Here is a 13,389-nt window from a genome sequence, read left to right on the forward strand (position 1 = left end):
ACTAGAAATGTACATACGCCATTCCTTAACCTATCTTCTAAGATATGTCATAGGATCAGCATTGCCCGGCATGTTCCAAAATTTTCCAGAGTCCAAACTGAGCTTCCCAAGGTTGGCTTCTACCAGTTTTTTCCATTTGACAGTAAAGAATTTGTGTTAGTATTTTGCAACTATGACTTATTAAAGTGATAGTTTGGTAATTTTCACATCTGTCAACACCTGTTTTATTTGGTATTGGAATTATTGTATTCTTCTTTAAGTCTGAGGGTGTTTCGAGTGTCTCTTACATCTTGCTCATCAGATGGAAGAGTTTTGTCATGGCTGGCTCTCCCAAGGCTATCAATAGTTCTAATGGAATGTTGTTTACTCCCGGGGCCTTGTTTCAGCTTAGGTCTTCTAGTGTTATGTCAAATGCTTCACGCAGTATTATATCTCCCATCTCATCTTCATTTATTTCCTCTTTCATTTCCATGATATTGCCCTCAAGTACATTGCCCTTTTATAGACCCCCTGTGTACTCCTTCCACCTTTATGCTTTCCCTTCTTTGCTTAGGACACATTTTCCACCTGTGCTCTTGATATACGTACAGGTGGTTCTCTTTTCTATAAAGATGTCTTTTCATTTTTATTTAAGAAGTTTCTATCTTACCCCTAGTGATACATGCTTCTACATTCTTTCATTTGTTCTCTAGCCAATCCTGCTTAGCCATTTTGCACTTTCTGTCGATATTTTGAGATGTCTGTATTCCTTTTTGCCTGCTTTATTTTCTCCTTTCATCAATTAAATTCAATGCACTTTCTTCAGCTTTAATCTACAATTCATAACTAATAAATTGTGGTCAGAGTCCACATCTGCCCCTGGAAATGTCTTACAATTTAAAACCTGGTTTGTAAAACTCTGTATTACCATTATATAATCTATCTGAAACCTTCCAGTGTCTCCAGGCCTCTTCAATGTATAAAACCTTCTTTCATGATTCTTAAGTTAAGCACTGTGCATAATTCTACAAGGCAGCTTCTCCTTACATTCCTTATCCCCTGTTTATATTCACCTACTACTTTTCCTTCTCTTCCTTTTCCTACTAAAGATTTTCAGTCCCCCATGAAAGTATATGAATAATTTCATTTATTGCAGCATACATTTCTTCAATCTCTTATTCATCTGTGGAGCTAGTAAGCATATAAAGACATACTTCTCTTGTAGGCTTGGGCTTCATGTAGGCTTGTGCATTTAAAACTATCAATTCAATTTTCAGAGCCATTTTATTCTTTAAAAGAGTTTATTTACAAATTTATGTTTCCTTTCTTTTTCTGAAAGTTACAGACTCAGTATATAATTTCTTTGATACTTTATTTTTCTTGCTGTGTCTGTTAGTTCTAGTCTGTTGATTCTCCTTTCAGCATTTACTAAATTGTGTCCCATTTTCTATCCAACACTGGTGTTAATTTTTGGTTGTTGTTATTCTGTTCTTTCTCTTCTTTCCATTGTAGTCTAAATGTCCTTCATCATTTTGCTAACTTCTTGTATTGTTCACCACTCTTTAGAAAGGAAACATTCAGTCAAGAAGCATTTAAATTTTGTAATTTTATTGTTCATGTTGATTGTACCAGTTTTCCAAAATATTATTTAACTGTGCTGATTTTATCATTGCAGATTATATCTACCAAAATGTTAAACATTTAAAAGACAATTTAATCTTTTAATACAGTAATTCAGAAAGGACTCTAATTTAGTAAATTAATATTATCACACATAATACATATACCTCATGTTAATGTTTTGTGTGTGCTGTGTACTTCTAAGACTGCATGCGAAGCAAGCATATTCTGCAATATATCTTTTTATTCTTATAGTGCTACAGCAGAAGAAGGTTGATGAAGACATTGTGCGTCGTGCCAGACATGTCATAGGTGAAATTAATAGAACTGAACAGGCAGCAGAAGCACTGAAGAACAAAGATTTTACGTTATTTGGAAAGTTGATGTTGGAGAGCCATGAGTCTTTAAGGCAAGTTTTAATTTATGTGAAATTTGTAAGTGAAATAATCTTGAATTCTACTTCTGCATACTGAATGTTATGAGCTCTGATACTGTTGGGCTATTACAGAGTTACGATATTGATTGTTTTAAGATTCTTTTCTGATCTACCAATAATGTAGTTTGAATTTTCTGTACCTCTCACACCTTGAGACACATATGCATCACTTTTCTATATGTCAATGTGCTGGCTTTGTTAGTATTTTTTAATCCTCCTCAGTTACTTTCTTAGTGTCAGATTTAATCCACATATCTAATGAAAACATATTAATTGATAGTGCACAATAAGTTGACACAGCACAAGAACACTTATCTTGTGAGTGACTGCTTCTGCCATACATATTCAACAATAATAAATGCTGCATTGAATCCTGGGGAAATCTAAAGAATATTACATATTAATTGCTTGATCATGTCTGTGTGTTACAAGGTACAACTTAGTGACTAGTGAGTATTTATTACAAGCTGCATGAATTAGGGCTTGTGTGGAATATTTTCAGCAAATTATATGACAGTTATCTCCAGCAACTAGCTATGATGATATTCCTGTGATTTTCCTGGCCTAATTTAAAGATTGAAGGGTTACTAACCAAGTTTACAATTTAATTTATGTATACAGTAACAGTGACTTGCAGTGATAACACATAGGCAGCACTAAATGTCTGTGCCCAGTAGTGTAGTGATAACAAATGGAGACTTTAATTTATATGTGTGGAAGATATTTACAGATTCTGGTCAAGTTTCACCGCTCTGTGGAATTGCGGCAGCTGTTAACTTTACTACTTTTCCAGCTGTATACCACTTCCTCTGTAGCTGACCAACTCGTAACTCCCATCATTGCCACAGAAGTGTTATTTCAAACTCAGTTAAATGTGAAAGAGATAACAACACATATATTACACACTCTTTATTACTGTAATTATAAACTATACATGTGGAAACCTTCCTCGTGAATCAGTCTGTTTATTAGTGAGAACCATATCAAAATCCCTAAAGTAGTTCCTGAGATTAGCCTTCACACACAGACAGAAAATCACGGTGTTTATATATACTGCTTTTGACAACTGATCTTCTCATCAATGATTGGGCATTAGTCTGTGGGGATGTAACCCTGTCAAGTCACCCAGAACAATATCGCTGACCTGAGGTAGCTCGACTAATGTCTCTGGACTTGCAGTTTATTTGCTATGATCAATGTTTGTGACAGAATGCTTTGCACTTTGTAGAACAGTAAAATATATTTGTATGGAAATGTATGACCTGTTAGTTGTTTTAACATAACTACTATGCTGAGTATCATACTTTCTACAAATGTTATGTGTATGTGCTGCCCGGGTTCTAACCATCTGTTGAAATATTATACATTAAAATGGAATTCTCAACCTGGGAGGATAAAGAAGAAAACAGACATTTAAGTGTCTTTGGACATAAAAAAGTACAGCCTTTTTATAAATATAGTTCAGAGACAAAACTCGGTGACCATGAAGTAGTTATAGTGACAAGACTACTGGTCTAGAAAAATACTGGGCCTGATAACAAGTTATTTTATTCAGGAAACCTGTCCAATTAAAGATGACCCAGAGCATCATGTATAATTAGTCACAAACTTTGAGTTCTAAGAGTAAAAGTGCCAAGAATTTATTACTTAAATTCAGTCTGTTGTTTAAAATGCTTTGCAGAAGTGCTATATCTGCAATTTAATATGAATTTTTGAATGCATCTTCCTTTTGTTTCATTAAATATCTGAGTAAATTGAAACAGTATGATTTATCTCACATACAAAGTTACAGAGTCATTTTAATTAAGCAAATGATGTAATCATGACTATTGATGAGAACTATATTACAAGTATTCCATATAAAATACAGGCACCCCCCCCCCTCCCTCTCTCTCTCTCTCTCTCTCTCTCTCTCTCTCTCTCTCTCTCTCTCTCTCTCACTCTCACTCACTCACTCCCCCCCTCCTCCCCCCCCCCTCTCTCTCTCTCTCTCTCTCACACACACACACACACACACACACACACACATGCACTCTTAGTGTGTATGCACCTCGGGGGAGAATGCTAAAAAAAAAAAGGTTGGAAAGTGAAAAATATTGTTTGTCTACCTGTCAACAACTCAATGCCTCTACAATATTACTAATTCATATTCTATAGTGAAATAATAAGCAACCAATTGCATATAACAAATTTAATTCTTTGACCAGTTTCGGGCACTTAGTGCCCTTGTTCAGAAGGTTATGCCTATCAAATTATTTGTGAGTGTCAATAGTAAAGTGTGATAGGCACAACATTCTGTAGAAGGGCACTAAGTGCCCGCAGCTGGTCAAGAAATTAAATTTATTATATGCTACTGGTTGCATATTATTTCATTACATTATGCTACAGTTGCTGAAGATGGACAAAATACTAAATTCATATGCTCTGTGGAACAGCAAAAAACACCCTTTAAGTCAGATCAGTGATGGCAAGAAGCACCTGGGAATGAATACAAACGCCTTCTGATGTTGTGTGTAATATACGGACTACATTCCATTGATCTCTATTCAGTGCCACTTGAGGTATTTCAAATCAAAACAAGCAGCACAACCAGCAGTATCAAAACTGTACATAATGCAAAGGAACTTTTAATGCCATTACATATATTTTTGAACACCAGCTCCTTCCTTCATCTTGATCTATTCGCCTGTCAATAGTAAAGTGTAATAGGCACAGTATTCTGCAGAAGGGCTTTAAGTGCCCGAAACTGGCCAAGAAAGAGCACTGTATTCTCACAATGTACGAATAAAGTGATTTGTGGATATACAGTGAACATGTATTTGGAATGTAAATGAAGGAAGGTTAGTGTTCAATTGCCTTCAGTGACAAAGTCATTAGAGACTGAGCTAAATTTCAGATTGTGGAAGAATAGGGGCAAGAAATTGCCGGTGTCCCTTTCAGTCGAATCATCCCAGCACAAGTACTTATAGCAGGTGCCTTGCAGTCAAAACAGAATTAAACTGTAAAACAATTACTATTAGTATACTTCTAAAGTATTGTGTACATTTTAATTCACTTCACCATTAACATGTTGACTGCCACAAGGCCACTGGCAACAGAGCAGAACCTCCTGCTGTGGCTCCCAGTGACCATATAGCAGTCAATGTGTTAAGGGCATAAGATGTATGGCACTGTATAATAGAATTTCAGAAGTCATCTAAAATATTTGCCCCTTAGAGATAGCTACTAGTGAAGACAATACCTTTTTCTCCTCAGGACTGGGTAATATTTGTTGTAATATTTTTTTTTTCCTTTTTAGTAATTTCTGTTTGCACATACACATTCATATTTCAGTAAAAGAGTTAAAGGTGAACTGGTTACAAAGATGACAGTCACAAAATTGCAGTCTCAATCAAAAAAGAGGATTGCATGCATAACATGTTTTGCTGATGTTTTCATTCATTCCAGTTACATAAGTGAGTTTAATCATCAAAAGTAAGACGTTTACTACTTTGAACAGGATAATTTTGTTCTTTGTTATTTATTTTTTAATATTTAAGGAAAGTGACACTGTGTCTCATAATTGAAAAAGTAAAGTATTCTAATTTTCCTGTAAAGACACAACTGTACCACAGCACTTCATTTTAAATTTATTACTTTTCACTTATTGAAATGAAATAATGCAACAGTTTTCTCTCGTTCACTTTTTCATAGTGTTCTGACCTTTGAAAAGTTATCTGTTTGCCTTTGAGGAGCATGTGAAAGACACTCAAATATTACAGTTGAAGCTGGTAGCATCCAGTTATTTTTTGCAGTCTGCATGTGTAGGGAAGGGCTTCTTACACTAATTGATATTTTAACAGGACTTGTGCTCTATAACTTTTTGTATCAAGCTCATATTTCTCACTAATCAATTATGTATCACTGCATGCCAATTAATCCACTTTAAGTCAATGACATTGAAAAATGTGTTCTCTTATCCTCCCCTCCACACACACACACACACACACACACACACACACACACACACACACACACACACACGCACACACACACACACACACACACACACACACTCTCCTTATTTTACATTTCTTCTCTGTAGTTAACTTGCACATGAAGATATTAAGATGATTGAAATTCTTTTGGATGTTGTACTGTGCCATTTATAAAATATAAAGTACTTCAAAATACATTAAGCATAAAACCGATGTGTCGACTGTGTTACTGCAGCCCTCCTCAGAGCAAGACTGGTTTTACCAGACGAAAGACACCCCTACTTATTACAGACTATTGGTGTCAATAAGTCATATTTCTGGAACTTCATTGACCCAAAAATATAATAGGCAAGTCATGACAAGAGAGATAGGGTAGGAAGAAGGATATTTGTGTACTGATTGGTTTATTGATGATTAATGCCTGTCTGAAAATTGGCAATTGGCACTTGGTTTCTGATGGGCATGTTTTCTTCCTGGTGTGCATGCAAGTATGCTGCCTGTTCCTATATGGCTGTTTGTCTAGGCTGCTGTTTCTGTGACTGGTGAGGCTTCTGCCTCATAACCACTTGTGGCCCATCATACTGGGACAGCTAGCAGCTAGGATGCTGAAAGTTTGTAGTTTCAGTCTGTTAATGTTATCAGACTGTTTAATAATTCCAGTCACCTCCTTTTTTTGCATTGTTGTATCTATGACTTTTGCTTCCTGGAGCATAATATGTAGTCCACAATCACAGTGATGTTCTAATTGTGCTGTTATCAAAGTATTTCAGTGATTTTTAACAGTCATAGAGTATTCAACATTTTCAGTTTACATGTTTCTGAGAAGGTGCATGTCATCACAGAGTAAAATACTCATACAGAAAACAATCCTTAAGATGTTAAGAAGCAATTTCCTACATTATCCTTTCTCTCAGACATGCTAGTCTTAGAGTATGAAGGAGACTCTCCCTGGAGTTTCAGAAAGAAGGTACTGGCAGGTTGAATTGTTTGGTTGGTGGGTCATTTGTCATGCACATATAATTAATTCCATAAGAACATTGCCTGTGAAAGGTAAAATTCAGTGTTTAGATCTCACTTCATCATACAGTTTTAATGTGTTACGAACTTTCACAACAGTGTGCACTATGCTCCAGAGTCCATTATTGAATCAACAAAAAATTGTCATTATTGCAGAAAATTACATGTCACATAGTAGTGCTGTTTATATAGCAGGCAGTGATACTTATCTCTTACTTGCCACTGTTCTGTTTTTCTCATCATTTTGGATGTGAGTCGACAACAAGGTACTCTAACATGGTAACAGAATTCTATAACATAGTGTATAATGCAGAATTTTAAATTATGCATGGAGCTATATTGCTGTTACATGATCTTCGTAGTAAATATATTTCACAGTACAGTAGCACCTAACTAACTCAATTATGATGGAATGTGTGATGGCATTTACTTATTCTCTATACTATTAGTTTAAAGGAAATGGTGCAGCAGTACAGTTATGTAGCATTATTTCTCCACATCCTTCAAATACTACTGCCCTATGCCAACTAAAATTATGTGATGTGTCCTCAACACATTACTACATCCTAGGCATCTAACAGGTTATTACTAACTCTGAAGCACATACAAAGAGAGATTACTTTTTCTAAAGGTCAGACTACGAAGTCTCTTGTGCAGAATTAGACCAGCTGGTGAAGGCAGCTACTGAGGTGAAAGGTGTGCTTGGCTCTCGCATGACTGGTGGAGGGTTTGGAGGCTGCACAGTGACACTGGTATGTTCAAAGAAAGATTAATATTAATATTTAGATTTATTATCTGTGGCAGTGGTAGTCTAGTGGGTAGAACACTACACTCCAGCACTGGAGGTCCTGGGTTCAATCCCAGACATGGATGGAGATTTTTCCTCATTCCAGTCCCTTCGGGATGACTGCAGGTTCACTCAAGCTGCTACCAAAGGAGTACTGGGGATCTGTCTGGGAATAAAAAGTAGCTGGGTTGATGGGCCCATCACCCTTCCCCTCCAAGTGCTGCAGTGAAGGAAGCCTCAAGCTGATGCCTAGTCACAACTTGATCCATAGACATTACTTTAATTTACTTTTATGTACTCTTATTCATTCTAAGACAAAAAAGTGAAACACCCTGAAGGAATTATCCGAATAGGACAGACATCGAAAGATGTTATGTACATATGCAGATGAACAAATGATTACAATTTCAGAAAAATTGAATGATTTATTTAAGAGAAAGAGCTTCACAAATTAAGCAAGTCAGTAATGTGTTGGTCCACCTTTGGCACTTATGCAAGCAGTTATTTGGCTTGGTATTGCTAGAGTTGTTGGATGTTCTCCTGAGAGATATCATGCCAAGGGCACAGAATATTGTCAACATACTGCTGTGCTATGAGTGCCATGGAAGAAAATAAAGGGGTCTTGCTGTGAAATGAAATAGCATCGCAGACCATCACTGCTAACTGTTCAGGCCATACGGTGAGTGACAGTCAGGTTGGTATCCCCTGACACATCTTCATTGGTCAGGTCTCAGTTCGAAATGAGACTCATCACTGAAGACAATTCTACTCCAGTCAATGAGATTCCAGGCCAAATGTGCCTGATACGACTGCAAAAAGGCTAGTTGGTATTCAGAGTTCAATAGTAGTTAGAGGAAGGAGTGCTGTGAGCTCAGCAACCTTTCTGAGAGCTTACTATTAATGGTACTTGTGTGATACAGATATATTGATGAATCTGGGCCTCCAAGTGTCTCCCTGACAATTGCTCAGTGCTGTCTCTACATCAACCACTTCCTTCTAGACCCTGTATTCTGTCATGGTCCATCCACTTCTGCCAGTATTATCAAATAGTGGCAGTGCTCCTATTCAAATTTCAAGCAATTTGTCAGTTACTCCAACCAACTTTGACCCCAGCTGGATGTCCCCTGTTTACTAACTTTGCTAGCTGCGCAGTGAAATTGCTCTGCAGCATCACACATTCATCCATCAGTTACCAAAGTTAACAATCTTTCATTTTCTGTTGATACCTCTATAAATATCAAACTGTGGCCAATATGCATAACTCCATCATGGTGCATAATTTTTTGTCTTAGAGTGTACTAATACATAGTATTAAGTTGCATTTAAGGTCTAATGTTACAGCTATAGGTTTTGTTACTGTAATTTGTGTATTACAAGACCATTAAAAGAAAATAACAGATTCAACATGCAAATGAATGAGAGGACAAGAAAAATTCAACTAATAGTCTGATTTCATCTTCTTTACTTCCTTAAGCTAGTGATTGTTGTTATTTCTGTAACTATTTGTGTTCTTTTGTAGCTCCATGTTCATTCACTTATAATTCATTCATAATATTCTATAGATCTTGTGATGAAAGAGATATGGAAAGAGCTGATAATTTTGTCAGAAAGGAGTTTATTCTCTTATAATTACAGTGTATAATTGTCTTTCATTTAGGATTTGAGTGTATTATTGTTAACTTAAGAAAATATCTCCTACTTTTTCCGTGTTTCTTGTTCACCAAATCATGTTATTATTCACTTCTGCCTTTGTTGCCTACTTTCTTTTATGTTTCTTGTTCACAAAATCATGTTTTCTCTGACTTAGTTTTCCACATTCTTAGAACTATGATGTGCATGTCATTAGAGCAAATATAATTTTCATTTTAACAAATACCATCTCCTCCACTTAGTCAATTTATTCCAGCCATATCCCCTTTGGAATTCTGCATAAACATGAATCACATGGTGTAATAAATGCATAAATATTTGTATTTTCATTCTAACAAAAAAATGTTTTGTGGGCCTAACTATTAATAAAATAATACAACAAAGAGAGTCTACAGATTTTACTGTTTTTCTGTTTTGTTTTCTTCTTGTTTCAGGTGTATAAAGATGCTGTTAATGAAGTCGTAAACAATACAAAAAAGAAGTACAAAGGAAAAGCAACGTTTTATGTAGTCACCCCATCTGCAGGAGCTACAGTTGTGAGAGGAAAGTAATATCAGTGAAACCATATACTGCCATGACAGCTGTAGAATTGTTATACTTGTGAGCACTTGTTTTGGGCTACACAGTGTTGCACATTTAGTCATACAGCAAAACTATTTAGAATTTGAATAATTGTATGAAAACTATTACTAGACTAATTTTTAATGTAATTAGTACAACTGATGAAGTCATATCTTGTGTGTTAAATCTTAAGGTTGAAAATATGGGATTAGATGGTGTTTTACGAAAGGCACTATGGTATTGATCAGTTAGAAGTGTTTCTCACAAGGAGTTTGCCATTTTGCTTATTAAACTATTACAAATATTTCTCTTCACTCTGCAACAAAGTGTACATTATAGGCCATCTTAAAGCAAATTATATTATTTTCCAGATCAATGATTGAATATTTCATAAACATTGCTGATACCCCTCCACTCTCTCTCTCTCTCTCTCTCTCTCTCTCTCTCTCTCTCTCTCTCTTCCCCCGTTGTGTATAACTGCAATATTGTACAGTCGCTTCAATACCTAATACACAGAACCAATATTTAAAAAAAAAAAAAAAAACACATCAGAGTTTCCTTCCTTTTTTTAGCAATGGTTTACTTGAGCTCTTCATTTTTCTGAGAAGGCTAATCCAGTAATTTCATTAAATTAAACAGATGATATATGGCAATTGAACTAATAATCCATATTTTCTGCATATTTATTCAGGCTGATGTGAAATGATGAATATATTCTAAGGATTATGTAAAACCAATTTTCTCTAATTATGAAACATATCAACCTCACAAAAGAAGGGACTGCATAGTGGAGAGAGGGAGCTGTGGTATAGATTGTAAACTGGTTAGAGTTTCAAACATACCACATTTACATATACCATTTTGTGCAGAGAAGAATGTGCAAGAGGAAATGATCAGATGTGAGGGGTACCTAGTACATAAACACACATACTGGTGTTTCCACACACCTACACTAAGAGACATATTATCACAGCTCAACATAAGAAAAAACAGAAACTTCTTAATCATAAATACCATTAGTGTATTTTAGTCTGTCATATTTTACTCCTCCCTCTTACTGATGGTGAAAGGCAGAACTTCTTTACTCAGAGAGAAAAAAATATAAAATATTTTGGAGCTGTTACCGTTGAGCATTTTCATTGTTTTTGGTATTATTACAAATGTAGCAAGCCCCTAACTTTCTGTTATTTTTGACTTCATGGTGGATAAGGGCTTAACAGTTCTAAGAATCTTTTTTTTTTTCTGCCTTGGGCAAGAACCTACATCCTTTTTTCCTGCACATTCTTTTTGGGTGTGACTAAAACTTAGCTTAACTTGAAGTAACATTTGCTTTACTGGGAAGTATCTTCTTTACTCTGGCCCATCTTTTTCAGATGCTTACGTATTGTTAACACCCAAGAAATCTACATGTGCCTTTTTCTTCTTGATACAGTGAGACAAGTATAGAATTTCTGAAGCACAGATAAAAATCATCTTGTTTATGAGTTGAATTAGTTGCATAAGGAATATTAGAAAAGTCTAATATATATACACAGAATTTCGAGCTTTCGCAACCGGTGGCTGCTTCGTCAGGAAAGAGGGAAGGAAAAGGAAAGATGAAAGGATGTGGGTTTTAAGGGAGAGGGTAAGGAGTCATTCCAATCCCGGGAGCGGAAAGACTTACCTTAGGGGGAAAAAAGGATAGGTATATACTCGCGCGCACACACATGCACACACGCACACGCGCACGCGCGCCCACACACACACACACACACACACACACACACACACACACACACACACACACACACAACCATCCATCCATACATACACAGACACAAGCAGACATATTTTTCCCATGTGGAAGTATATATATATAAATAAAATAGAAAGAAACTTACACACACACACACACACATATATATATATATATATATATATATATATAATAGAAAGAAACTTCCACATGGGAAAAATATATTAAAAAGCTCGAAATTCTGTGTGTGCGTTTTATTCATTGCGGCGCTTTCCCGCTTGGTAAGTCTTGGAATCTTTGTTTTTAATATATATATATATATATATATATATATATATATATATATATAAAATAGAAAGAAATAGAAAGAAACTTCCACATGGGAAAAATATATTAAAAACAAAGATTCCAAGACTTACCAAGCGGGAAAGCGCCGGCAGACAGGCACATGAACAAAACACACAAACACACACACAGAATTACTAGCTTTCGCAACCGATGGTTGCTTCTTCAGCAAGGAGAGGGAAAGATGAAAGGATGTGGGTTTTAAGGGAGAGGGTAAGGAGTCATTCCAATCCTGGGAGCGGAAAGACTCCCCTTAGGGGAAAAAAAGGACAGGTGTACACTCGCGCACACACACACACACACATTCATCCGCACATACACAGACACAAGCAGACAGTGCCTAAGACCGGACAAGTCGCCTGTCCCACATGAAAAGTCCATGAAAGCTTCAAGTCTTTTGACAGTTTAAGCGTTAAAGGCGCTGTACCTAACACTTTTATATGAGAGTCATGAGCCGCACATAACAGTCTGGGCGAGGAAGTTAACACGGTAGGTGCAAGAGCTGGGGGTAAGCCCGGGGGCCCGTGAACTGTTACACCCCTTGGATCAGTTGTTATTGCTGTCTGATGTCTAGCAAAAGTGGGCGAGGTATTAGGAGAGGTCACACTATTCAGTTCAATCAGAAAATTGAGGCTGGCGGCTGTGCATAGCCAGGCGCGGAACCGATTCGCGGCGCGGATGATGTAGCAGCCATGTAGTGGCACTGCTCCGAAAGTTGGTGCAAAGTTCTGAGGGGGGTTGTGCACCCCTGAGGTGCAAAATTAGTGGTGGAATGTCCAGATCTCTTTTCACACTTTGTCCTGTATGTTCGAAAGAATAATCTTGAGGCAATATGGCGGGCGGTACGTATGCGTTGTCTGTGAGTGTTGGGGTACTGCAATCCAATCGCAAATTGGAGGGCCTCGAAATTTTCGATGTATAGAGTCCATGTGTAGTGCAGATGGGTTGCATAGGCCACATGACGATACAGGCGGTTCACTCGTACACACACAATTTTTATTGAACTCATGTAGAACACAGGAAGAGCATCACAAACTGTCATCAGGGTCACCAATGTGGAGTTTTGGGTCCTTATCGTTATAAATAACAACCCATTGATCCACTGGTTAAAACAATGAGCACATTTTTATTGTCACACTTCAGACATACGTCATTACATATCAAAAGTATCACATAGACAAAACATAATGGCCACCTTGGCCCGAAAAGTTTTTGCGCGCCAGAGATGTTATGACACGTCAGTGTTGCCACACGTGTAATGTCCTCCTTTAACCAGACCTTA

The 13,389-nt window shown here is 36.7% G+C and overlaps 1 protein-coding gene across 5 annotated transcripts in view; it reads left to right on the forward strand.

Annotated features, from left to right (window-relative positions):
• LOC126334822 (galactokinase-like) overlaps nucleotides 1-10,403 on the forward strand; it is a 110,799-nt gene extending 100,396 nt beyond the window's left edge. For 3 of the 5 annotated variants that reach the window (XM_049997473.1, XM_049997474.1, XM_049997475.1), the window contains exons 6-8: nucleotides 1,855-2,008; nucleotides 7,661-7,781; nucleotides 9,901-10,403. In XM_049997473.1, the coding sequence (XP_049853430.1) occupies nucleotides 1,855-2,008; nucleotides 7,661-7,781; nucleotides 9,901-10,017 (392 nt within the window). In that variant the 3' untranslated portion in view covers nucleotides 10,018-10,403. Of the gene's footprint in view, nucleotides 1-1,854; nucleotides 2,013-7,660; nucleotides 7,784-9,900 lie in introns of those variants that run through there. The other 2 variants (XM_049997478.1, XM_049997477.1) reach the window with 2 other exon arrangements.
• The last annotated feature ends 2,986 nt before the right edge of the window (nucleotides 10,404-13,389 follow it).

The sequence above is a fragment of the Schistocerca gregaria genome, chromosome 2 (assembly GCF_023897955.1).
Source record: "Schistocerca gregaria isolate iqSchGreg1 chromosome 2, iqSchGreg1.2, whole genome shotgun sequence".
In the NCBI taxonomy this organism is placed as follows: Eukaryota; Metazoa; Arthropoda; class Insecta; order Orthoptera; family Acrididae; genus Schistocerca; species Schistocerca gregaria.